Below are 24,284 nucleotides of genomic sequence, written 5' to 3'. Positions count from 1 at the left end.
ATCTGCAAGAAGATGCTTCCTTGTTAAAATTTAAAACATGTTTAATGGCATTTAATATCACTTTTTGTTCTATCTACAAATTATATTTCATCCTAGAACCACTGTGTGCTGTATACTGGTAGAACATTTGACAGGAAGTGCATTTTATGATTTTTAAGTCTATGGTTACAGGCAAGATACAGTCTCCTAGCTTCTCTTTGTCTTCGTCTGCATTGAGCTGATATTATATTCCTGGAAGCCACAGGCGTAGACTTCTCCAAAGCCAGTAGTCTCTCTTTCAAATATAAACTCAAAAAGTAATCTAATTTTAAATAACGGAGGTCTTCTTCAGAAGTGTAGACATTCCTCGGCAACAACACACTTGTACCTCTAGAGAAAGGTCAGCAGCAAGCTTCACCCAGCTCTTTGCAGTGGCCTGGCTCTAATACATGGGTTTCATCCTGTTCGCAGAGCTAGAATATTCTCATGAGTACCTTGTCAGAAGTGAATGTGGGCCAAGTTTGTATTCAGTTCTCACAATATTAAAAAACCAGGGCTATGGGTTATGTGGCGATGTTTCTAAACTGATTATCCAAAACAGAGGCTCAGCTTGAAGCCAATTCTTTACAGGAACTGCCAGACTAAACAAGTACCTTTTGAGCTTCATCCATCACAATTTATGATACATTAAGCTAAATGTAATGTTCTCTCAGGCTGGTGTTAGGGGATTTTCAATAGTCAGACTAAGAAATTGCATTTGGGGAAAGGGATTTCTCCTTCCTTTTTCTGTAGAATTTCTTTAGTTCTGTAGAGTCCTGTTATGTCTATTGGATCCTTGTTATACTCTGGTACTAATCGCAGATTGATTTTAAGCATTTGAAATCTTAACTGGTTAGCAGGAAATGACTTTAAATTAACATTGCATGAACTACTGTAAATTGTTCACTGAAAAAGAGAGTGTTTAATTATAAACGAAGGAACCTGCTTCCCAGTCGATTAACTGTATTAAACACTTTATATTTTCAAAGCTGTACACTATTGCTAATAAGCTGTTTCTCACAATGGGTCTCAGAGGGAGCCTAATACTATCACCTTCTATTTTTATAAATGATGCACTTGACCCATAAAAATTGGATTGCCTATATTGGACCACATAAAATTGAAAAACTAGAATTAGTTTTCAAGATCTTAATGTACCTGTGCTTAATTTACAGAACCATGCTTTTAGTTTTCTGAGCAGCCAAAGTTAGAAAATCACATAAATTTAGCTGTCTGCTGTTACTAGAGATGGTGACACGCACGCACGTGCCTGCGTGCGCACACACACACACACAGTATTTCTTTTTCCTTAGAACATTTCTGTTGTGTATGTAAAAGTAGGTATTCTGTTGTGGGGCAAGATAAAACAAACTCAGTGAGACGGCTCTCCAGTCACATGCTACTGATCCGTGCTGCTTATTCTGACGTTCTTAACTTTAGCTCACTTGCCAGACTGACTTGTCCCTCTTCTCCTTTTTAGAATCTGTCATTTAGGGGCACCTGGGTGGCACAGCGGTTAAGCGTCTGCCTTCGGCTCAGGGCGTGATCCCGGCGTTATGGGATCGAGCCCCACATCAGGCTCTTCTGCTATGAGCCTGCTTCTTCCTCTCCCACTCCCCCTGCTTGTGTTCCCTCTCTCGCTGGCTGTCTCTCTCTCTCTCTGTCAAATAAATAAATAAAATCTTAAAAAAAAAAAAAAAGAATCTGTCATTTGGAAGACTAATGCTATTGACACGGGCCAAGTTGTAGAGTGGTCTGATACTGAGAAAAACAAATATTTGTAGCAATGAGCTCATTTTAAAATCCCACTTGATTATATTGCTTTTTATTAAAAAAATAGTTGTGTATCATATTGAATTTTATTTATTAATTATTAGATTTATAATCTTTCATTTTTTTTTACTTTGGATTTTAAAAGTCATTTTTGATGAGTAAAACAGTTTGTAACACATAATATATATTATGATTTTTTTTTAAATCCATGGCTTTTGGGTTGTTTTTGTAGTTTAAATCGAACTATTCTAATGAGTTTTCAGTTCTGTCAATGGCATTATCAGTTTAATACGTCACTATGCAGGGAACAGAGCTAGACAACAGTAACTGCCTGATAAATAAATGGTAGTCACTGAAACATCAGAATTTTTGTTTGTTTGTAGCCGCCAATATAATTTTGGAATGAAATTTATTCTAAATCTACCTCCATATGAAGCTATTAATAAATTAACATATATATTTAAACTTTTTAAAATAAGAATTGTCTGTTTAAAATTTTTATTTAAGCATATCATTTTTCTATAGAAACAGAAAAAGGAAAATTCTTACCAAATAAAAGGAAACTCATTTGAATATTATGGTGCTAACAAAAGTATATGCTCCTTGACATACTATGTTTTTTTAGAACTATTAAAAAAAAAAAGAAAAACTATTGTATGATATGGTTTACTTTGTGTTATAGAACTTTAATTGCAGGGGCACCTGGGTGGCTCAGTCAGTTAAGCCTCTGCCTTTGGCTCAGGTCATGATCCCAGAGTCCCGGGATTGAGCCCCACATCAGGCTCCCTGCTTAGCGGGGAGCCTACTTCTCCCTCTCCCTCTGCCTCTCCCCCAAGTTGTGCTCACTCTCATGTGCTCTCTCTCTCAAGTAAGTAAATAAAACCTTTAAAAGAAAAGAACTTTAATTGCATTTGAATTATATGTGCATAATGCATTACAGAAATTTAATTGCATTTGAATTATATGTGCACAATATTATATACCAAATATAGTAGCCAAATATAGGCATTTCCAGATACAAAATCATATTTCAGTGCCAATAAAAATATAAATATATGGCACTGGGTAATAGAATGACATAATTTCTCCTAGTTTCATCCTACAGTCATGTACTGACAAAGTTATGGTTAGGAATAAATAAGGTTCATCAGTTGCCTTTTACTGTGGAAAAATGTAATGACTAACAATTTGAAAGTGTGATTTAAATATTTGTTTTTTGGTGTTTTCATTAAGATTGAAGCTTTGTGCCTTTTCTAAGTGATATATTTTTTTAAGGTTTTTAAGTACTCTCTACATGCAACGTGGAGCTCGAACTCACGGCTCTGAGATCAAGAGTCTTGTGCTCCACCGACTAAGCCAGCCAGGAACCCCTTCTAAACAATATTTTACAGGATTCTCTGAGATTCAGATTTCTTCAGACTTCTAATATTTACTATCTATGTAGAGTGTGGTTTTTCTAGACATGAGTACCGTAAATGTCAGATGGATAAACTGGACTGTAGTCTTATGAGTACAATACATGAGGGTAAGGGTTATGTCTACTTTGCTCATCATGTGTAATAAGGGCCCTATGTAGTGCCTAGTCGTGAACAGGAACCCAATAAATTTTTTTTGAATAAAAAGAAAGATATAAACATCATTTCTAATATTCATTTATCTCTCCTCACTAAGATGCAAACAAACAAACAAACAAAAAAAAAACAGAGGAAAATATTTGGGGCTGACGAGTAAAAAAAAAAACTAAAACCAAAAAATTTTAAGATTAAAACTGTATTAATCTCTAGTGCATTCTTATATAGTTCTACAGATTTCAATGGTGTTTCTGGCCTTTATGGGATGAACCAAGGAAAATCAGGTTAAACTCAGGAATGGTTGCCCAGAATGCAGCTAGAAGGCCTCCACTAGCTGTGGGTCTTCTAAATTCACATCATTTTTGCCAGTGTCATTTATATATGGCTTGATGGTAAAAGTGAATGGACAATATTTTATTCTGATAATTCTGTGCCCATGCATATGCTACGTATTGTCATATAGGGATATAAAGTGATATTAAGGGAAAGGGAAATGGGTAGGGTGTTAGTAAAGAGAAGGATGTGTGTATAAGAATCACTGTGAGCAAAAGGAACAAACCCTATTCTTTATTGAATCCCACAGTATCATTCAAATTTCAGAACTGGCACCCTAAGGAGACCAGTAGATGCCCTTCCAGAAGCCTCTGGTAGTCATCACAGCTGACACAGGCTGTGAGAACAGGACTGACCTTGCACCCAGAAAGCACCACTGTTAGGATACAGACACAGCATGTTTTCCAAACCATCTGCCGAGATGTTCTTCTGGCCATCTGCACGAGAGAGCCAGCAAACAGTTTCAACTGGAAACATCTATGTATGGTGGAATAGAACAGTCACAGCAAATGTTTTGAAAACAATTTTCTTTTTCAATTCAGATTATTTCAGTCTATGAAAATGCATTATGAGTGTGAACTGACTCAATTCTTACCAAACTAGTTTTGGTCAGCATGTAGATAAAATTGTAGAAGAATTTTCTTTAATCTGACGTTTGTGCAATATTTGAGTTGTCTGGGAAATTGTGCCATAATTAAGGGATGGCATAGATATCGAATTGGGATTAATGATCCGTATTATCGTTTTTAACTCTAATACTTAATGATGTTATATAATCAAGTTGCATCATTTGTTCAAAGTTCAATGGCAACAATGTTTAAGTATCACATGTAGACTTAAAACACCTTCTGAGTCACTGGAAGATATTACCCAATTTATAAAAAATCAGTGTTGAGGGTCTCTAAGTGAGGTCTTCAGATATTTCCAGAGTTTTTGAATGAGGTTTATTGACATGCACACTACTTGGAAATAATAAAGAAACCTATATACATTTTATTTTATTTTGTTTTACTTTATTTCAGCTCAGAGATGATTACCTAAGTGAACGAAGTCTTAACATTATGGAAGTAACGCTAACTACTTATGGAATTTTTATGTTTTAGCATTAAAAAAAGGACGATTTTGGATCACACCAGATCCTTATCACAAAGACGACAACATCCAGATTGGGCGTGAGGTGAAAATATCTTGCCAAGTAGAAGCTGTTCCCTCTGAGGAGTTAACATTTAGTTGGTTTAAAAATGGTCGTCCATTAAGAAGTTCTGAGCGGATGGTTATTACACAGACTGATCCGGACGTCTCCCCGGGAACGACAAACTTGGACATCATTGATTTAAAATTCACGGATTTTGGGACATACACGTGTGTAGCATCTCTGAAGGGAGGAGGAATATCTGATATCAGTATTGATGTTAATATATCCAGCAGCACAGGTAAGAAGCATATTCGTGATGTTCACATTGAGAATAGTTTATGTTTAGCAGACAAAAGTCTTCAGTCCAGCTCAGACCATTCTTATTCTTTAAGTTTCCTAGAACCAAAATCTAACATTCTGAATGCTCAACAAATATCACATTAAAAGGCATTGTTATTTCTACTCTGATTTAGATTTACATGAGATTTTACAGAAATACTGCAAATAAAAGTAATAGCATTGGCTGTGATAGATATGGGCTTCCAGATTAAATAAATATTTTTTTAATTAACTAGGAACCCTCTATAGACTCTAAAATTATATTAATTCATAAAGTTAAATGACAAATGCCTAAAGAGCTAAGACAAATTTTGGAAATATTAAATAAACAAAATATTTAGTCCTAAGAAGAAAAAACTGAGAGGTAATTTAGAAGTATTCAAATATAAGATTTATAAGAAGTGTATTTTCCACCAATGAAAACCAACGGTAAAGGTGTTAAACTTGTAATCAGATGTGACTTTCTGAAGAACGTTATGACAGACTCTCTTCACAAGGAGAACGATTAAATAAAAAACTATATTGGAGTGAAATTCCTTCTTTTAAAGTTAGAAATGAAAAATGTTGTCCATTTTCTCACAATTAAATGTCCATCTGTAGATGAGGTAAATTATAGGATTCTGGCATGGGAGGACACGCTAGCTTACCTCACAGGATGTTTTAAAGCTCTGTGATTCCTGAACTGCAATCTGTACGCATCTGGACAACACCAAAGTAGCTTTATTTATTTTGCCAGCTTGTTACCAGACTGAATTTCAACTTAGGATGTTTATATAATTCGAGGGTGAATAATATGTGTTGAAAACATAGAGCACACTGTACCCAGCAGACATACTGTTTTGAGAACATTTAAACGGCTTTTCCTTTCCAGTCAGGTGGCATATTGACTCTTGTCGGGTAACAGACTGCCCTGTGATTTTGTGTCTTCTCATGATTCTAAATTGCAATGCACGCTGGATTGATTTTACTCCTTAAGGGACATACGTCCATTCTTCAGGCTGACCAAAGGTGCTTACTTTTCACATTCTGCGTTATTTCTAAGAGATAGTCCATTTTTATCAGCTACAGTTAATGTAAAAGATTAGAGTGATGAAATTTACTTGTGTTTGGACAGATAGTCCTTTCTAGGAAAAATAATAATAATTAATAATAATAACTATTTTAATAATAACTATTATCTAACCTTTATTTCCAAATCGGTGCTAGCACTAGGAGATGGACTCATTTTAGGACATCTAACAGAAAGCTTTTGATATGCTTGGTCATCATTTGTTGAATTTTTCTTTCAGTCAACAAATATCCATTGATTGCTTACATCAGTGTGCTGGGTGACATCCCACAGTGATATTTCCTGTCAGAGTGACAACAGTTTTATAGGATCCAGGATTATCTGTCCTTAATTATGAGGGACGATTTTCCAGAATTATGAGCATTGCTTTTTTTGTTTGCTTGTCGTTGCTGTTGTCTTCAGAACCAGTGACACAAACCCAGATCCAAAGAATCCAGGCTGCTTTCGAAACAGACTTGTCTGATGGTAGCACGGTTCATACAGCATTAAACATAGATGAAAGAGGGAGCATAGAATGGACAGAAGTAAGGAGCATTATATAATATCTACAAAGTTAGTTTTAACATTTATTTTTATTTTTATTTTTTTAAAGATTTTATTTATTTATTTGACAGAGATAGACACAGCCAGCGAAAGAGGGAACACAGGCAGGGGGAGTGGGAGAGGAAGAAGCAGGCTCATAGCAGAGGAGCCTGATGTGGGGCTCAATCCCATAACGCCAGGATCACGCCCTGAGCCGAAGGCAGACGCCTAACCGCTGTGCCACCCAGGCGCCCCTAACATTTATTTTTAAATATATGATTTACGTTACCCACTTCAAACTTTGTACTGTAAATGGCAGGGAAGATAACTAGCATTGATTCATGAACTTTCTAAAAATCCTAAAAAAAAAAAAATGCCAAAAGATGATCAGAAAAGCAGAAAATATTTGAGAAATGCCTCTTAGTAATAAAAGTTTACTTGTTAATAAGTAAAATTTCTTAAGCAATTATTATTTTGTCTGGTTACCAAAAGTAGCAATACTGGAGTTAAAAGACATATGAAGTCCTCTTTCAAAACACGCCCCTTGCTGGCCCCCACCCACCTCAGACAGACTGCTTATCGTCTGTCTCCTCCTTGGAGTGGTAGCTCCCGGAAGGCTGGGCCTTTGTCAGTATTGCTCATGGTTGTAATCTGTGCATCTAGAACAATAGACGGTACTTTGCAGGTACTCAAAAAATAATGATTAAATCAAGAAATGAGCTAATTTGTTCACATAACTTTCCTTTCTAGGTTTTTCTTTCCTCCTATTCCCTCTGAAAGATAAGCATTTGGTAATTCCCTACTGACTTGAGGAAAAGTTATTCAGCACCCAATTTATACCATGATTTAAGATGTTATCACTCTTAGAGCCAGGAATAGCTCCATCATTTGTGGTGTCCAGTGGAAACAGGAAGTAGACCCGTTGTTCAAAACTTGCTAAGAATTTCACGATGGCAACATCAAAGCATTAATTCAAGCGCAGGGCCCTTTCAAGTGCGTCTGCATAGGTGGCATGGTCATGGGCCTGGCCTGCGCAGGGGACTGTATTCTAATAGAGAGACCTGGAGAAGATGTTTAACCCAAAGGATGAGTCACTGAAGGCAATCACATATTCTATCTTTATGCTAAAACTAGCTTTGGTGTTCTGTTTTGATTACAGCATAATGGAATACCAGATTATAGTATTAAGATTTATAGATCTGACATTGCGTGATTCAACTGGTATCGAAAAAATTATTTTTATCCTCACATAGTAGAAGACCCTTATAGCAGTACTTTCATATGAGATACAGAGATATTCCTGGGGGTAGAGTTTGAACGGTGAGAATGAACAGGCTATAACATGGAGGAAAACCTTGGACTCCATTAATTCTGTGAACCACACGGGAGGATTCAGAGGAAATTCCCACAGATTGGGTGAGTAAAGTCAAAGAGAAGGAAACTACTGTTAAGAAATAAGTAAATATGTGGGGACCTCTTAGATTCTGGATTTTCCTATTTATATTATTACTGTTTTAGGGAATTTGGGATTGGCCAAGTGGTCAGTGATTTTCTTATGTGTTAGACATTTTCTATATGTTAAATGTAAGCTCTTTAGGGTGACATCCTAAACTTAAAAAAAAAAAAAAGAAAAAAACCCTAAACCTTTTGTTTGTCATATAAAATCTTACATTGAATCCTAGTTGCCACTGTGTTTAAGAGACATACATGAAATTTATTAAGATGAGGGTGAGTGAGGCTCCATAAGGCATTTCTGCCTAATATAGTTAGAAAACCATTTTTTTTTTCAAATGACAGCCACATCTCTAGATATACTTTTGAGGACTTTTAAAATTAAAATATAAAATACCTCAGGAAGGTAAATCCTAGTTTACAGAATTATTAATATTTTCAAAAGATAATGATTTGATTTTAGAAAAAACTGAAGAGAAATGCTACATGTATTTTGGAGTTTGCCTCATACTTGATTGAATAATAAAAACTATGCTATGTGATGATAAATTATATCTTATTTCCACATTAATTCAACATTAGCTTTTTTTTTCCTCCTGACTCTGTAAACATTCACATTATTTATTGTAAGAATTTGTTGTTTCGTCTATTCAAAATCTGTGTTTCTGGCAGATTCTTCTACTGTTTTATTGCTCTGTTTTTGGCTCCATGTCCTATGGACAAACGGGCCTTGCTCTTAAGGACCTTACTATCTAAGTTTCAAATTATTTAGTTATCAGATGACATAGAAATTAGGCACAGTATATAGTGGGAAGGAAGCTGTACTTAAAGGATCAGACTTCTGGAGGGATTGTGAATGCTTTCTTCAGTATTGGCCCCAGGAAAGTTTCAGAGGAAAATGGCATTTGAGGTAAATCTTGATGGAAGTAGCATTGTGATAGTGACACTGGAGGGAGGGGACAGTCGGCAAAATCTGCAGGATGAAGACAGTCCCAGGAATATTATCTGATTCTTCATGTTCTGCTTTTGCTATAGGATTAATAGTAATTGATATTAATACAAGCAAGTTACATTGTTTTCTTTCAATCTTATTGCTGTCATTACTGAAGATATATTTTACCTGGCTAGACGGCAAATAACTAAACCACATCGTAGTAATTGTGAATTACTACAGTAATGTAGTTTCACTTAATTAATTAACTGAATTAATTAATTTACAGTAACTTATCAGTTAGAAATGCACTGAAATTTTCATCGTTACAATTCAGTTTTGTAAAATGAAAATCTCCACGTACTCACTGAAAAATGCATGTGAATTTAAGCCTAAAATTCTGGCAACGGTTAAAATCAACCCTCAAATTATTTTCACCTGATTGTTATTCATTTGAACAAATAGAATTGTTATCGTAGATATTTAATTTTCAGAAGGCTTGCGAAAAATATTCCATTGCTTCCTCCAGTATTGTTCTGCGGCAAAGTCCTTACGTGCTTGTTAGCTTGCATGTACTCCTCTGCGTGACCTGACAAACTTATAGGTTTACAGGAAACTCAGAAGCGTCTGCATCATGCTAGCAAATACAAACTATGAGACTGGGTGGAATTCTCGGGGTGAGACATCTGGTGGGCAAATAGAGCAGAAGACTCAGTACAGATCGGATGATTTTTTTCCTTCCTTGTTAGAATACAAGATCATTACATATAGCAGAAGATTGAACTAGATTTAGGGGGTTAAACCAGAGGCAGCAGCATAAGCATAGGTGCCCAGAGGTGACCAACTGAGCAAATCAGTTTGAAATTTTAGCTTTGCTGCTGAGGACCTGACTGGTTACTATCATTGTGATGATTAACAAATGTCTGTACCGGTATTCACATCGGTGAAGTAGAAGTTCTTGATAACGTAGGGATATGGTACACAACTAGTAAGAATAGTTAATGAGCTGGAAGGCAAAAGAAAAATGATTAATTCCAGTTCACTGATTTGCTTCTTCGCCCTTTTCCAGTTAAGGAAGAATAACAACTCATGATAATTCTGCTGATTAAAAGTGAAGTTCTGTAGGATGACTATAGGTGAATGATAAATCCTTTTATGTAACAGGATGCCATAAGTAAGACCCACACGTGTAAGATCTGACAGTGCTTTGATCAGAGGAAGCTTCCATTCAGTCAAAAGTTATGTAATTGCTTCCTAAGTTACTGGACCCAGAAAAAGATCATTTTCTTCCTTGACTCCAAAATTATGAAGTTAGCCTCTAAATTAATGGTGAAGAACAGAGGCCAGCAGTCTTTTTCTGTAAAGGGCCAGATAGTAAATATTTCTGGGTTCGTAAGCTATATGGTTTCTGTTGCTACTATTCTACTCTGCTGTTACAGTGGAAAAGCTGCCACAGACAGTAAAATGAACGAGCATGACTGCATTCCAATAAAACTTTATTTACAAAATCAGATGGTGGGCCATATTTTGTCCACAGGCCATGGTGTGCTAAGCTCCAAGCTAGATTTTGGAACTCTATTAAGAATTAAAATAATAACAAAACTGAACTCTGTGGACATATTAGGAAACTAAGTTAAACCCACAAATAACTGTTATTTGTCTATACAATCATTAATATATTTTCTATAGATTGAGGCAGAATCTCAGTCTTTCTCTATTCCTCATTTATCTGTTTATCTTATTGAGTCCCTCGTTAGGCTGATCATTTTCTGCTAGGGTGGTCCGAGTTCTAGAATTATACATCGAGGTCTCCTAGGGTTACTTGAAATTGCTCAAGTCCCATTCCTAATATACAAGATTTTCTGCTGCCATTCTCTTCTGCTTGTGACCTCTTCCACCTATCTTGTATCTGTTTCTACATTTAAAAAAATTTTCTTTGAATGGCTGAGGAGACAATGAAAAAAACACAACTTTAGAAAAATGAGACACTTCTGAACTTCAGAGTCTCCTGATTATGGGGTCTTTTTGCTTTTTTCTGAATAGCTGATTGGCTAATTTTCACACTGACCTCAGGCACGACTGGTTCTTACAGACCCAATTTACTCTCAGTGCTGAAGCTTCCTCTCTCAGTTGACTCTTGTGCTTATTGGAAGGGGTATTATATCTGTCCTTGATACGGGCCGGAAAGAAGCATAGCATTCCAAGCAGTAAGTCAGTAGGGAGACTGTTGCTCTAAAAACCAGTGAATTATCTCTTCTACAGCTTTTCCCACTTTCTTCTCATAGTCTGTTCTCTTCTTTTACAGTGTTGGGCCTGGTACTAAATGTGGCTAGCATATATCTTTACTGTGATACTTAGAGCCTTAAATTGCTATTGTACTTAGTGAATTTCTGAGAGAGACACTGAACTGCAACATACCGTTTTTAATCACCACATACACAGAACGTTCCTTAGGAAATTTGGGCAATGCATACTCGTAGAGATACCAAATTCCTTTCATCCGTGCTTTCAGTGAAGGATGGTATTACTGGTAGCCTGTGTGGTGGGCATGGCTATTGAATTCATATTTAGGTATAGTAAATTTTACCAAGAAGAATATTTTATTTTTAACATTGGCTATTTGAAAATAAGTTTTATTCTTAAAATTAAATGTTTTTTACAGAGACAAGTAAATGCAACAATCTAGAAGTGTTGGGAGTGGCTAGGGAACTTGTCAGGAATCTGTGCTTGTAGAACTATCATGGCTTCTATTTAGATTGTGTGCTTAAAATAATAAAAGAAAAAGAGTAGAAATAGCAAAGTTTTCTAAAGATGTTTATACTCACTCTTAAGTGAGAAAATATCAGTTGTCCACATCAAATACTATTATTTGCGTTCTTCTTATTGTTGTCATTTAGTTTCAGGTAGCATTCATGGAGATTGTGGTGTTTCGACATTATATCCGGTTCTGTGTTGTCTTTGCTAACAACTATTCAAATAGTCAAAAACCCATGCTTGAATATTTTTAAGGTAAAGATATCTTCAGAAAGCTTACCAAGTACCATATTAAAATGTGATGAATGACCTAAGAGAGAACTTGTTAAGTTACACAAAATTAAGGCAAAAACCTTCACAAAAACTTCCTGAAATTTCTGAAGTTTTCTTAATGCAGGTAGGAAAGTCACCGCAAGAAATGTACACAGTATTTATGGTTCACATTATCAGTATTTTTTCCTTCCATTTGGTATCTCTGACCTTTACTTCACAGTTTCTCAGCCCTAAAGAAATTGCCTGAGTGGGGAAGCTGGAGGCTTGGAAATTTAAATTTGAGAGGCAAGGTCAACGGAGAGTGTAAGCAGGAATAAAGCCAAGTGTTCTAATACAGCAAAGAGAAGTTAAGTATAGCTGTCACCTGCAATTCTGGGATTAATTCATGAAACATAGTGCACATTCAATCCAAAAAAGTTTTATTTGACAACCACTATAGGAAAGGAGATATTGGAAGAAATAAAAATGGATAGGATCTAATTCATAATTGATTTGATATCCTAGTGGAAATACACTTGAAAAACTTTAATCACAGATTAAGTCTAATGTTGATTTACAAACTATCAGAGAAATATAGAAACATGTAGGATGAAATTATTGAATCTGGTCAGCAAGAGTTTCCTAGAGCAGGTGGCATCTGAGCTAGATTAAGAATAAGGATTATATGTCACTGGATCTTAGAAGAAAATGAATATAATTAGATTTCATTCACTCAATCAAGAATGACAGAAGAATTTTATCAAGGGGGCAATGCGATCAGATTAGTGTTTGGGGGCCTGTTCATTGGATGAAACTTTAGAGTTCCAAAAAGAGACAGAGAAAGAAGGGTGGAGAAATAAAACAGTTTCATTTAGAGATAATGTGAGAGAGAGCACAGAAAAATGTTATTAGGAAGTGATAAGGCAGTGGGGGATAGACAATCTTTTATGGATGTGTCCTGAGAGAAGAAAAGATAACAGAAGGCTTAGGTAATAGAAAAACCAGGAGCCTCACCCAGGAACATCATCTGAGAACTCAGTAAACCTCTTTGCATCTTAGATTCCTTATCTCTCCACTACAACTTTTAAATATTTTTAAGGAAGAGTTTGAGGAAATAGAATTGGGGGGAAAAAAAAAAAGGAATATTAAAAAAAAAAAAAAAAGTACAGATTTTTTTTTTTTTTTTTAGGTGGGGGGAAAGGACTATTTGTTCAGCTGACGCGATTGGTAGGAATCAGATGAGACACTGAGGAGCGCTCACAACCTCTCCCATTAAGGGGCAGTTTAGTTAGCGGCCAGTGATATCAAGTCAGTGTGAGAGAGAGCTGACTGACATCAGACAGTATGTCCAGAGCCATGGACTTAGGGCCAGACCCATATTTACCACTTAATAGATTTATGACCTTGGGTCTGTCTGGACCTCAAAATTGTTCATCAGTAGACTAAAGGGGTTACCTGAGTAACTGATTTTTAAGTGGGTATTCCAAAGACAGCTAGGGATTTGAGGGAAATATTTTGAAGGACTACTGCACTGCAGAGGAACGATAGATAACCAGCTGAGAATTTACGCCCCCCTTTTTCCCCCAACTTCAGAGCTAAGCATGTATTTCTCTTATATTAGGACTTCTATGTAAGATTATATTTGGACAAAGTTCTGACCCAAATTCATACACGTATATATGTGCAAATGGTATTAAACACACATAGTTGAAAACTACTGCCTTCCATAAATTTTTCCATCCCTTCCAAAGTATATTGTGCTACTGTGATTCCAAAATGTTATACTCGAGTTGTTTAGAATATGGTGATGCCACATTCTGAGTGAAAGATTTCAGACTGTGGGAGACGTTTAAGAGGACAAATTGATTCAGGACTATTTATAGCTGAGGGGTTGGTAAGTCATCCTTGTGTTTCCGGTGACCAATTAAAAAATCAAGTTTGATGACCAGGAGAAAGGTCATGAGTAAAACATGAATTTCACAAGCAGTTGCCTTAATTAGAAGAGGATGAGCTTACCCAAGAAGAGATTATGAAGCAAAGATTAAAGATATCCAAGGAAGTGGTGGAGAAAAGCAAAAACCATGACGGGAATGAGTAAAAGAGTGGTCAATGGAAATCAAGGAAAAAGAGCTCCTCAATTTGTGTGGAACTGGGGAATATCTGGGGGAAAATGTATGTATTTACAGCATCTTTAGGGCCTCTAATACGTCTTCATCAGCATGAAGAGCTGTGTAAAAGATGGTAGTTGCCCCAGATACTTTAATAATGATGCATGGATTTTGATAATGGAAGCAGCTCTTATTTTCCTTCAAGTGAAAGGCTTGTGAATTGAGGGAGAGAGAGAGGAAGGGTGGAATGAAGGGGGAGAGAGAGAGAGATTTACAGAAAGTAACGTTTACACTACTTCTTTTTGCAGTGAGATCATTTAAAGGAGTGATAGGGAATACTTGAAATGTTTTTAGTTGGCCCTATTAGTAAGTTATAAGTTGTTTTGACAGGCATGAATTGTATCAGTGTTTTTGCTACTTATTTTTGGGGGGAGGGCCTAAATGCAAAGATTTCCTGCAATAGTTCAATAAACATTAATCATGTTTGTAATCAGTGTTTTCTCACATACAACTGAATCTCTGTAATTTTGGAAATAATATTGGACTCATAGTTTTCTTCCAATTATTCATCTTAAAATGCCCTTCTTTCCCCCAAATATCAAAAGAAAGTTTCTACCTTATAGGTTATAGTTTAGTTACAGTAGTTTTATATATATATATATATATATATATAGTTATAGTTATAGTTATAGTTATAGTTATAGTTATAGTAGTTAATTAGCTATTGTATAATTTCTATTCTATGTGTTGAGTATTTTCTTCATTTGGCAGAGTTAAACAGTTTTTGAAATTCCTGGATTACATTAAGATAAGAACAGGTCAGTGAGAAATACAAAAGAATGCCCAATTTATGCTTCCTATACTCTTCATCCTTTTAAAATCCAAGCAATGGGGACATTGGAATTATTTGAATTTTCGATCACAAAATATAGGTTTCTCTAATGAGGACAGGACACCATTGGTTAGTTTCATAATTTGCATTTAAAACTATAACTATCAATAATTTACTAGAGTTCAATAAATACTTTTGACAATATATTCATTAACTGATGAACAATAAATGTCTCCATCAAATTTTTATTTAAGAATGGGGTATAAATTAGGATATATTATTTAAAGCTATAGTACCAAAACTCACTCTGGATCTTTCAGCTATAGGAGAAGAGAATTTTGGGAAGTAACATTATATATGTAATTATGATCGCACTTCAGAATTTTATGTTTGTAGATGACACTACCAGTTTACCATTAACCACTGAGGAACAGAGAAATGGATAGAAATAGCCATGGAGACTAGATCCGTAGACTTAATAGTTTGCTCACCATTTTGCTGTTGTGGAGCGGAAGCTCTAGAAGCCTAGATCTTTTGGCATCAGATAGAACAATTATTTTAGTGATTTAATTTGTTTGTAGCCTGTAGGTTTCATTTTACAGTTTAGAATGTCTTAAATCAAAGCTATTTCTTTCAAGAGGTCCAAAATAAAAAATTAAAATTACCATTAGTGCAAAGAACTTTCCCCAAAGAATGTGCTTACAAATGAATACATTTTATTAGTAAAAGGATCTCACTAATTTTCATTGTCTTAATTTCTCATCTTTCATCGTGGCATATCAGGGAAGTTGGGAAAGAGATTAAATAAATTATTTTGTTTAAATAATTTAAATAATAAGTTATTTAAATTATTTAAATAAATTAGGAAAGAGATTAAATAAATTATTTTATTTAAATAATTTAAATAATTTATTTTATTTAACGAAAATTATTACAACTGGAATTTTGGTGATGTAATTTTGGGATATTTATGAATTATGAACATCTATTTTTAAAATAAAAGATTATTGGGGCAGGTCCCCAGACACCTACTTTGTAAACATGTTTAAGATGTTTCTAAATGTCTCATTTACTGGCATGGTTTTTAAATATTTGTGGACACTTCTTGATTACCTAATACCCTTCCTTTTCTAGAGAGGGAAATGGGCCCCAAAACTTAGGTATTGCTTACTTCCTATAGCCACTTTCTGATTTAAGCTTACAATCTCAGATTCAAAATCCAGTGTAAGAGCTTGCAGCATGCTGTAAAGTGTTATATATCATAAATAGGTATTTCTCAGCAATTCTGAACTCAGTTACACTCTTTGACAAGGGTTTTGCATGAAAGGCAGGTCTTAAAATATTCCGGAGGGATTCGGGTAACACTCTAGTTGGATCATGTGACCATGCCCTCTGCGGATGACGGAACATGACATTCTCCCCTACTCTGAGAACACCACTCCAAAGAGTGTTAAGATGCTAGGTCCCATTTGTCAGTCTTATATTCACAAAAGTAGAGTGAGGCCCTATCCTATTCTAACCAAGGAACACAGCTTGAAGGGTATTCATTTCACCAAAGAAGACCGCTTTCAATGTTATGCCAGGTTAAAAATCCTCTCGTGCAGCGCGACACAATTATACTTACCCATCTCCCTGAGAAGAGTGGACCCAGGGTTTGGATCTTTAAAATACTACTTAACCCCATCTGGGGTCTGAGTGGCATAGTTTAAATATTAACGGTAACCCTAGAATACACTTTAAAACTTACAGCACACAAGCACAGATCACATTGTTTATGGTGAAACATTTTTTAAAATTATTGCAGCATAACAAAAGCACAGAGAAATGCATGAAATGTCAGCATGCAGCCTAGAAAGTGAACACACACATTATATAACCACACAGAATTTAAGAAGCAAAGCTTTACTATATGCTGAAGATTCCAAGTAAATTATAGACCACATAACGTAGAATACCTATATTTGGAGTGTTTATTATATTCCAGTTGCTGGGCTAAACACGTCATTTTTTAAAAATATTTTATTTGAGAGAGAGAGCACAAGCAGGGGCAGAGGGAGGGGACAAGCAGAGTTCCTGCTGAGCGGGGAGCTCCACACAGGGCTTGAGGTGGGAATCCTCGCCGGGCTCAAGGCCAGGACCCTGAGATCATAACGAGAGCCGAAGTCGGATGCTTAATCGACTGAGCCACCCAGGTGCCCCTGGGCTAATAAGCACATTACGATGAGTACTTCAGTGAATCCTCAGAACACCGTTTGAAGTAGGTACTACTGTGGTCATACTCATCTTACAGAGGAGAAACTTGAGCTTTAGAAACCATAAGTCACTGTACACTAGGCCTCAGAGTTTCTAAGAAGTGCAGGAAAGTGTTGAACATGGGTCATTTCTGGCTGCAAAACCCAGGTCCTTTGTAGAAAGCACACAGCCTCTCAGTGGAATGAAGCACACGCCATGAGCTTTCAGGCTCCTGAGATAAACTGTGAGAAAGGTTTTTTTGATGAGTGAATTCATCTCAGAATTCTCAAATCACATTGTGTCGGCCTTTCATATACATCTTTGACTAAGCAATTGGGTGAAAGTCAGCCCGAGCAGCAGGTTAGGATCAGGACTGAAAAGTGTTAGAAAAGGGGACATGACAGTGATTTGCAGGGACATTGCACTAAGGACACTGGGCTGCCCTCAAGTGCCTGACAGGCAAATACGTCAGAATTTCCCAAATTTTAGAGATGTTCTCTCAGTGATGACTAGATTAAAAAGACGTGAAATGTGAAGCATATCATTGCACTTTAAAGAAAGGTTCTATGTACAGCATGAAATATACTGGTAATTTAAATACGTGAAGTAGAAATAATAAAATGACAGGCAGTTGAAATGTCTGCATCTAAAATGCATTTAGTCTGAATTAGAGTCCACTACAGATGAAACATAAGTGGTCCACTTACACCAAGTCTGTCTAAATAATACTTGTAAACAAAATATATTTAGTTGACATTTAAGCAGAAACATCCTTGCTTAGGAATAAAATGCAATGTAAAACCCTATTAATACAATGGTACTAAACTCTATTCACACTCACATATTAGCTCAGAATGAGTTATGTATCATTCCAATCAATGGCATTATGAGTTTTTATGTCGTTTTAAAATTAGGCTCATGTTTTTATTGTATCATTCTATACTTCTACAGACAAAGGGATCATAAAATGTAATCATGCATTGGTAGAGTATCTGTTAATAAACTATTCATGTATTATAGAAAAAAGCCCTCCTCCTATTTTTTAATCGACCAGTTAGTTACCTACTAACAGATCTGTTAATTAAACCTCATTTGCCCTAAAGAACATGTGGCTTTGATCTGTTGATGGAACATTGTGTTCACTGGTTGTTTCATTTTGCTCTTGACAAAGCGTGAAAGAGCCAGCTTCATTTTATGTCAAAATGTTTATTAAAATGGCAGTAGTGTCTATTTTCACAGGATAAGGCATATTCAATGATACACAATCAGTGGTGTAATTAGGGAATTTGTAAACCACAGGCATTGTCCAGAGTGATCATTTATAAGGGGCCTAACAATGTCACATGGATTCTACAAGTAGACAAATGGCCTTTTTATTATAGAAGCAAATTGATTTTTCTAGCCATTCTGCATTGCAGAGTTTACCACTGAGAGCAACAGTTGCTCTGGAAAGTAAAATAAATTGTAGATGGCTTTAAAGCATCTTTCTTTTGCTATGCTTTCATAAAATGCATTTTATATATAATTTATAGCTTATCATCCTTTTAATTTAGAATTCCTTCATCCACAGGAAAGCAATCACATAATTAACATGATCAGACATGATCCGTGGTTTTCATGGCAACACCCTGACCTTTGTGAAAATGGACAGCACTGACATTTTGTCATTCTCATAAGGGAGGGATAGATGTATTTAGGAATGTCTAAACCTCTTTACTTCATAGAAGCAGAATGAGAGCTGGGATATCCGTATTTTGTGCCATTTTAGGATAATATCCAAACACGCGGATCAAATTATTGTGTCTAATGAAAGAAATTTGTGGTCTTCTTTTCTTGGATGGCAGTAGGGGAGACCTCTGTTCAGATTTTTAAAAGTTCATTCCTGTCCTTTCCAAAATGCTATCTTCTTCAAATAGTGTTTTCATCTGAAATGAATATATATATCCAGTGGTCTTTATCTTTTCCAGGAAAAGAAAAAAGAAATGCATATGTATCTCCAAAACAACTGACAATGGCAATGTGATATATTACTTATAAAATATTTCTTTGGCCCTGTGTGTAGCCATGTTCAATATTTGAGACATCGTGGTTATGAATAAAGCAAGACCTTTGCCTTCAATATAGAAATATATGTATAACAACAGGGACGCCTGGGTGGCTCAGTCAGTTAAGCGTCTGCCTTCGGCTCAGGTCATGATCCTAGGGTCCTGGGATCAAGTCCCGTGTTGGGCTCCCTGCTCAGGAGGAAGCCTACTTCTCCTTCTACCTGCTCCTCCCCCACCTGTGGTCTCTCTCTCTCTGACAAATAAATAAATAAAATCTTAAAAAAAAAAAGAAAAGAGAAACAATAAAATATATAGTCATTGATATCACACCAATAAAAGGCAATAATAAGAAAACATAATTAACATATATTGAGTGTTTACTATATGTTAGACCTTGTGCTCAATGGTTTATGTATATTACACTGTTTAATCCTAAAAAATGTAAAGTTGGTACTATCATGCTCACTTTTTTTAGAGTAAACTGAGAGACATAGGTTAGAGAGCTTTTCCAAAGCACCTAGTAGGTGGTAGAGCTGGGATCTAAATTTAGGCTGCCAGACCTGAACCTTGCTCTTCACAAGTATATTACACAATTCAAAGTACTTCACAGTTCAGAGGATACTCTAATGTGCATGATACCATTGTATCTTAAATTATCATTAAATTCTCCTTTTCATCAGCCTTGTATGCAGATTAAGAGACTAGATTAAGATGACCTAAAACTGCACAGCTGGAAAGTGGGATGGGTTGAGCCCAAGTAAAATTTCTAATCTTGTACCCTTACAACTCTTTCAAACTTTCCATGTCCACTAGAACGGGGCTTCTGATTTAAAAGTAATTATGAGCAGTTACCAGTTATAAAGAATCCTCCCTATTTATCCGTTTCCATAATGCATGGTGCACTTTTTGAAGGTAGGGAATGGCCTAATTTATCTCTCTTGCCCTCAGTCTTAAGGATATTTATCTATTGAAGGGGCTCTAGAAGGTGTGTCAGAATGAATTGGTGTTAGCTCTAAAGTAACACGTAAGTTTTCAGACCTGCAGCCCTGCTTTTGTTATTGATTTAAGGGATTGTGCACACATGTAAATGTATTTGGATAAACCATTTTAAGAGCAAGTAGGCAAGGACACAAATATGTTACAGAATACGAGAATTGCAGGGAATTGGTGATCTCTGAGCTAATTTTATAGCACTCTCTCCTGCTTATTTTTAATTTCTATAACAAATGTTTAGAATGCAGTATCCCACTTATACAGCTGAAATTCTTAATCGATTGCTTATACCCAAATAACTGTCATTTTCCAGCTTTACTTTAAAAAATAAAAAAATAAAACACCTACCAAAAGTGAAAGGGAATTTGAATAACAGAAAATTGAGTTGAAGAATTAGTCCCCTACTTCCCAGAAATGGTTATAGATTGATTATCTCTTTGTCAAATAACCTAGTCATGTTTTAGTAAAGATCTTAGTATTTTATATGATGTTTTAACTCTTATAATACTCCCTTCTTATTACAGAAAAAAAGTAAGTGCTTCTTTTGCAGTCCGATTTTCTTCCAACATTCTCAGTCTAGTCCAGATTCCTACCTTGCTGAAATTTTAGCATAATTTGAGCGACTAGCAAGCAGAACTATCTTGCTCCGTTTTTTTCTTAATTTAGTTTTTTAAAAAGGTTTTCTACATGAGAGACTTTACATACTTAATGAATGGCCAGTCATTTCTATATTTCAGTGCTTGAGAAACACATACAGTAAGTCAGGGAAGGGAAATTTAAAACAGGGGGAAAAAAGGTATGCTTTCATGTCTTTCTCCAAAGAGGTGAGTAGAAAATTTTCTTCTTGATACAGACTTAATCTTAATGATTCTAGAAGATATTTTCTTAGAAGCTCAAGTCAGAAAAGCAAATTACATGAAGATCCTAACAATGCCAGATACTTGAAAACTACATTTAACCAAACGCTGCATAAGCAGCCCTTAGCTTAAGTTCCCATTCACTTATGTATTTATGAGGCAGCAAGAATGGAACCTGTGTTTCTTTGCAACTGGTCTTGTAGCTTGTGTAGCAGGGAAAATATGAATGCCACTTAGAGAGTGATTTTCTATTTTGTTCTTTCATCTTACACTTTGTGTTCTATTGAATCCCTCAGAGACTATTCTTGTGCCATAGCAACACCTGCTGGGAGAGGGAAGTTGGAACAGCCACACTGTTGCCTGCCAAAGTTGTTTTCCTGATTGAATGGCACGGCAGGTCCCCCATCTTCCAATACTAAACCTTCCAGAGTTGCTACCCTCCAAGATCCTGCTTCTCCCCATATGTTTCAAATAACTAACAATGCCGTTGTAATAAGATTTTTTACAGGTTTTCCAGAAATAAGCAGTGTGTATATGTCTGTCTGTACGCATGTACATTTCCCCGTAGAATTTCCAAATGCAAATGCCATGGTATTTCAATCTCAGGGCGGTTTTTAATACGTGCTTTCCTCCAGCTCTATTGCTAGATTTGCAAAATAACTGTCAGTTCTGTTTTGTTTGCATCTCCTGACTTATCATAGGTGAGTCAGTAAAAGAAAAAATCTTGTGTCAGTGCAAAACTAAAAAAAAAAAAAAAAGCAGTTTTTATTTACAGAGTGTGATGGGAGAAGTATTTTTGCGTATTCATGTCATGGACAGAAACAGTAGGCTTACCATCTGGTGTAAGGAAATGTTTAAAAATAAGTGCCTGCTTCATATATGATTTGCCCACAAGACTACAATACAAGTCTTAGAATATGGGTCCCTGTGGACATTCTGTTGTAGAGCCAAATAGCCTCTTCTTTACTGCTAATAGAGGAAAGCCATAGCATGGACAAATTACTCAATACTACCAAATGCTTCTGATATTTTTCTCCCTGTATCATTACTGTGACCAAATTAAAATCTAGCAGAATTGCTAACTTTAAAGAAACCAATTGTTGTTGTTGTTGTTGTTGTGGTTTTTCTAATTAAAAAAAATAGAGTTAGTGTGTGAAAAAATGATCTTGAAATTCATATACTCTATAATTAAGCCTTGGATAATCAAGAGGTGATTATTCATCAGTGGTTTTCTTAATAAGTTCTTCCCATTTCTGAATTGGTGCTCCATCTGTCAATCAAGAATGTATCAAGCACCTCTGAAATACTTTAAAATGTCGCATGGTGTGGAAGCTACCAAGGAAGTAGATAAAATGTGGTGCTGACCTCAGGACATTTGAGCTACATTTGTAAGGATGGGAGAGAGCATTTTGTCCTGACATTTATAGAATAAATTAGATATGCTGTGATCAGAGACATGGAGAATAAATAAAAGATACAGAAGTCAAAAAGACTTAAGGACACTGGAAACTTAAATTGGGCCTTAAAACAATGGGAAGTGATTGGATGGGTATTATGAGAGTAAAGTAATTTCTAGAGAAGGAAGGAAGGGAATGAGCCAAAAATGTTAAGAGAACCCAAAGACCTGCCTAAATTGAATAGAGAACTTTTCACAGAAATACTGTAGCTTAATAAAGTTTGGCAGGTAAGAGGGAAAACAATGGGATTTAGACCTCTATCCTAGAACACAAAAACTACTGAAGATATTTGAATAGTGGAATGACAAGATTTTTACTGAAGTTTAATGCAGAAAGGGGAAGAACTTTTTAAGAGGAAAGACATTAATCAATTATGTTTAGTAATTCATTTGAAGGGGGGAAATAATCCAGAAGGAAGCACAGCATTTAATATATTTATATTATATTACATCGCATATTATATTAACCTATGGCTCAGAGAAGTTTGGCATATTTTAAAAAACAACTATGAAAACATTCTATGTGCTACCTATCATGTAATTCACCATATTACCTATCTCTGTGATTTTACAAAATAGGAAATGTTTCCAATAAGTATCCATTGGGGATTTTTATTCCTTTCATGAGAAATGAGTGGTAAAGCATTGCTGTCTTTCATCAGACATTTTATGTTACCAGTCACGGTCCCTAAAAGGAAGCAAATATTGGCAGGTTCATTTGTAAGTGAGAAGCCTTTAGCGTGCTGGATTTCTTTTGTTACCTTGAAAATTTTTTAAGCATACCTTACTAAATATTTTAATTGACACATATCAGTTAAGAAAATGGGTCAAGCTTATTAGTTTTAAAAGTATTTTGCTGGCTTGGATTGGAAATATTTTTAAGTTGAAGAAAATTCTTGAATTTCCCTTATGTAGTCGTATGAATATTCCCCAGTGGCCTCAGAACATCACATGCTTATATGTTTCATGTCTCAAGGCAGTTGTTCCCACTCTTAGTAATGTGTTAACATCAACTGTGAGGTTTAGATTAGATTAGATTAGACTATTTCCAGTATAGGGTTTTCCAATACGGAGGTTTTAAAATATGGATTAGAGTAATGATACTATCCTCACTTATACTGAATATACTTTTTGAGTGGAAGAGAAATGAGTAGTTACAACAAGCATGCTGACAAATTCACTTAACTAATGTCTTATCCATAGACCGTTATGAGAAGTCATTACTGATGTGCCATCAATAACTATTGCAATCGCAAACTATTCCATTCTTTACATCCATGTAAAATTATTTTGTGATTTTTCAAAACTCCGAAATTTGAATATATCCTTGTGCCTGTCTCATACTTAGAAAGCTAATCTGTAATGAGTTAGCAAATAATAGATTAAGGACTATTGATGTGGAAACTGAGAAAGCATTCAAGTCTCACAGAATATCTTTTCTTTAAAACTGTGCGGTCTGAAATAAGGATGTTACTAACCTTGGAGTCTCAAGGATCACCAAGGATGAAACTCACATGCAGTCTATAGTAAATTTTTAAAATTTACATGTTGTTTTTGAAGATTACCAAAAAAATAGATTTGACTCATTTGAATTAATTATATCTACAAATTC

At 35.5% G+C, this 24,284-nt stretch overlaps 1 protein-coding gene across 1 annotated transcript in view; it reads left to right on the top strand.

Annotated features, from left to right (window-relative positions):
• Positions 1-24,284, top strand: part of MDGA2 (MAM domain containing glycosylphosphatidylinositol anchor 2) — a 364,476-nt gene that overhangs the window by 151,135 nt on the left and 189,057 nt on the right. Inside the window, exon 5 of the mRNA XM_008694362.2 lies at positions 4,799-5,128. Coding sequence (XP_008692584.2) covers positions 4,799-5,128 — 330 coding nt within the window. The remainder of the gene's footprint in view (positions 1-4,798; positions 5,129-24,284) is intronic.

This window comes from Ursus maritimus, unplaced genomic scaffold (genome assembly GCF_017311325.1).
Source record: "Ursus maritimus isolate PB19 unplaced genomic scaffold, ASM1731132v1 scaffold_36, whole genome shotgun sequence".
Lineage (NCBI taxonomy): Eukaryota > Metazoa > Chordata > Mammalia > Carnivora > Ursidae > Ursus > Ursus maritimus.
Note: the sequence above shows the minus strand (reverse complement) of the source record. Positions and strands in the feature narration are given on the sequence as shown.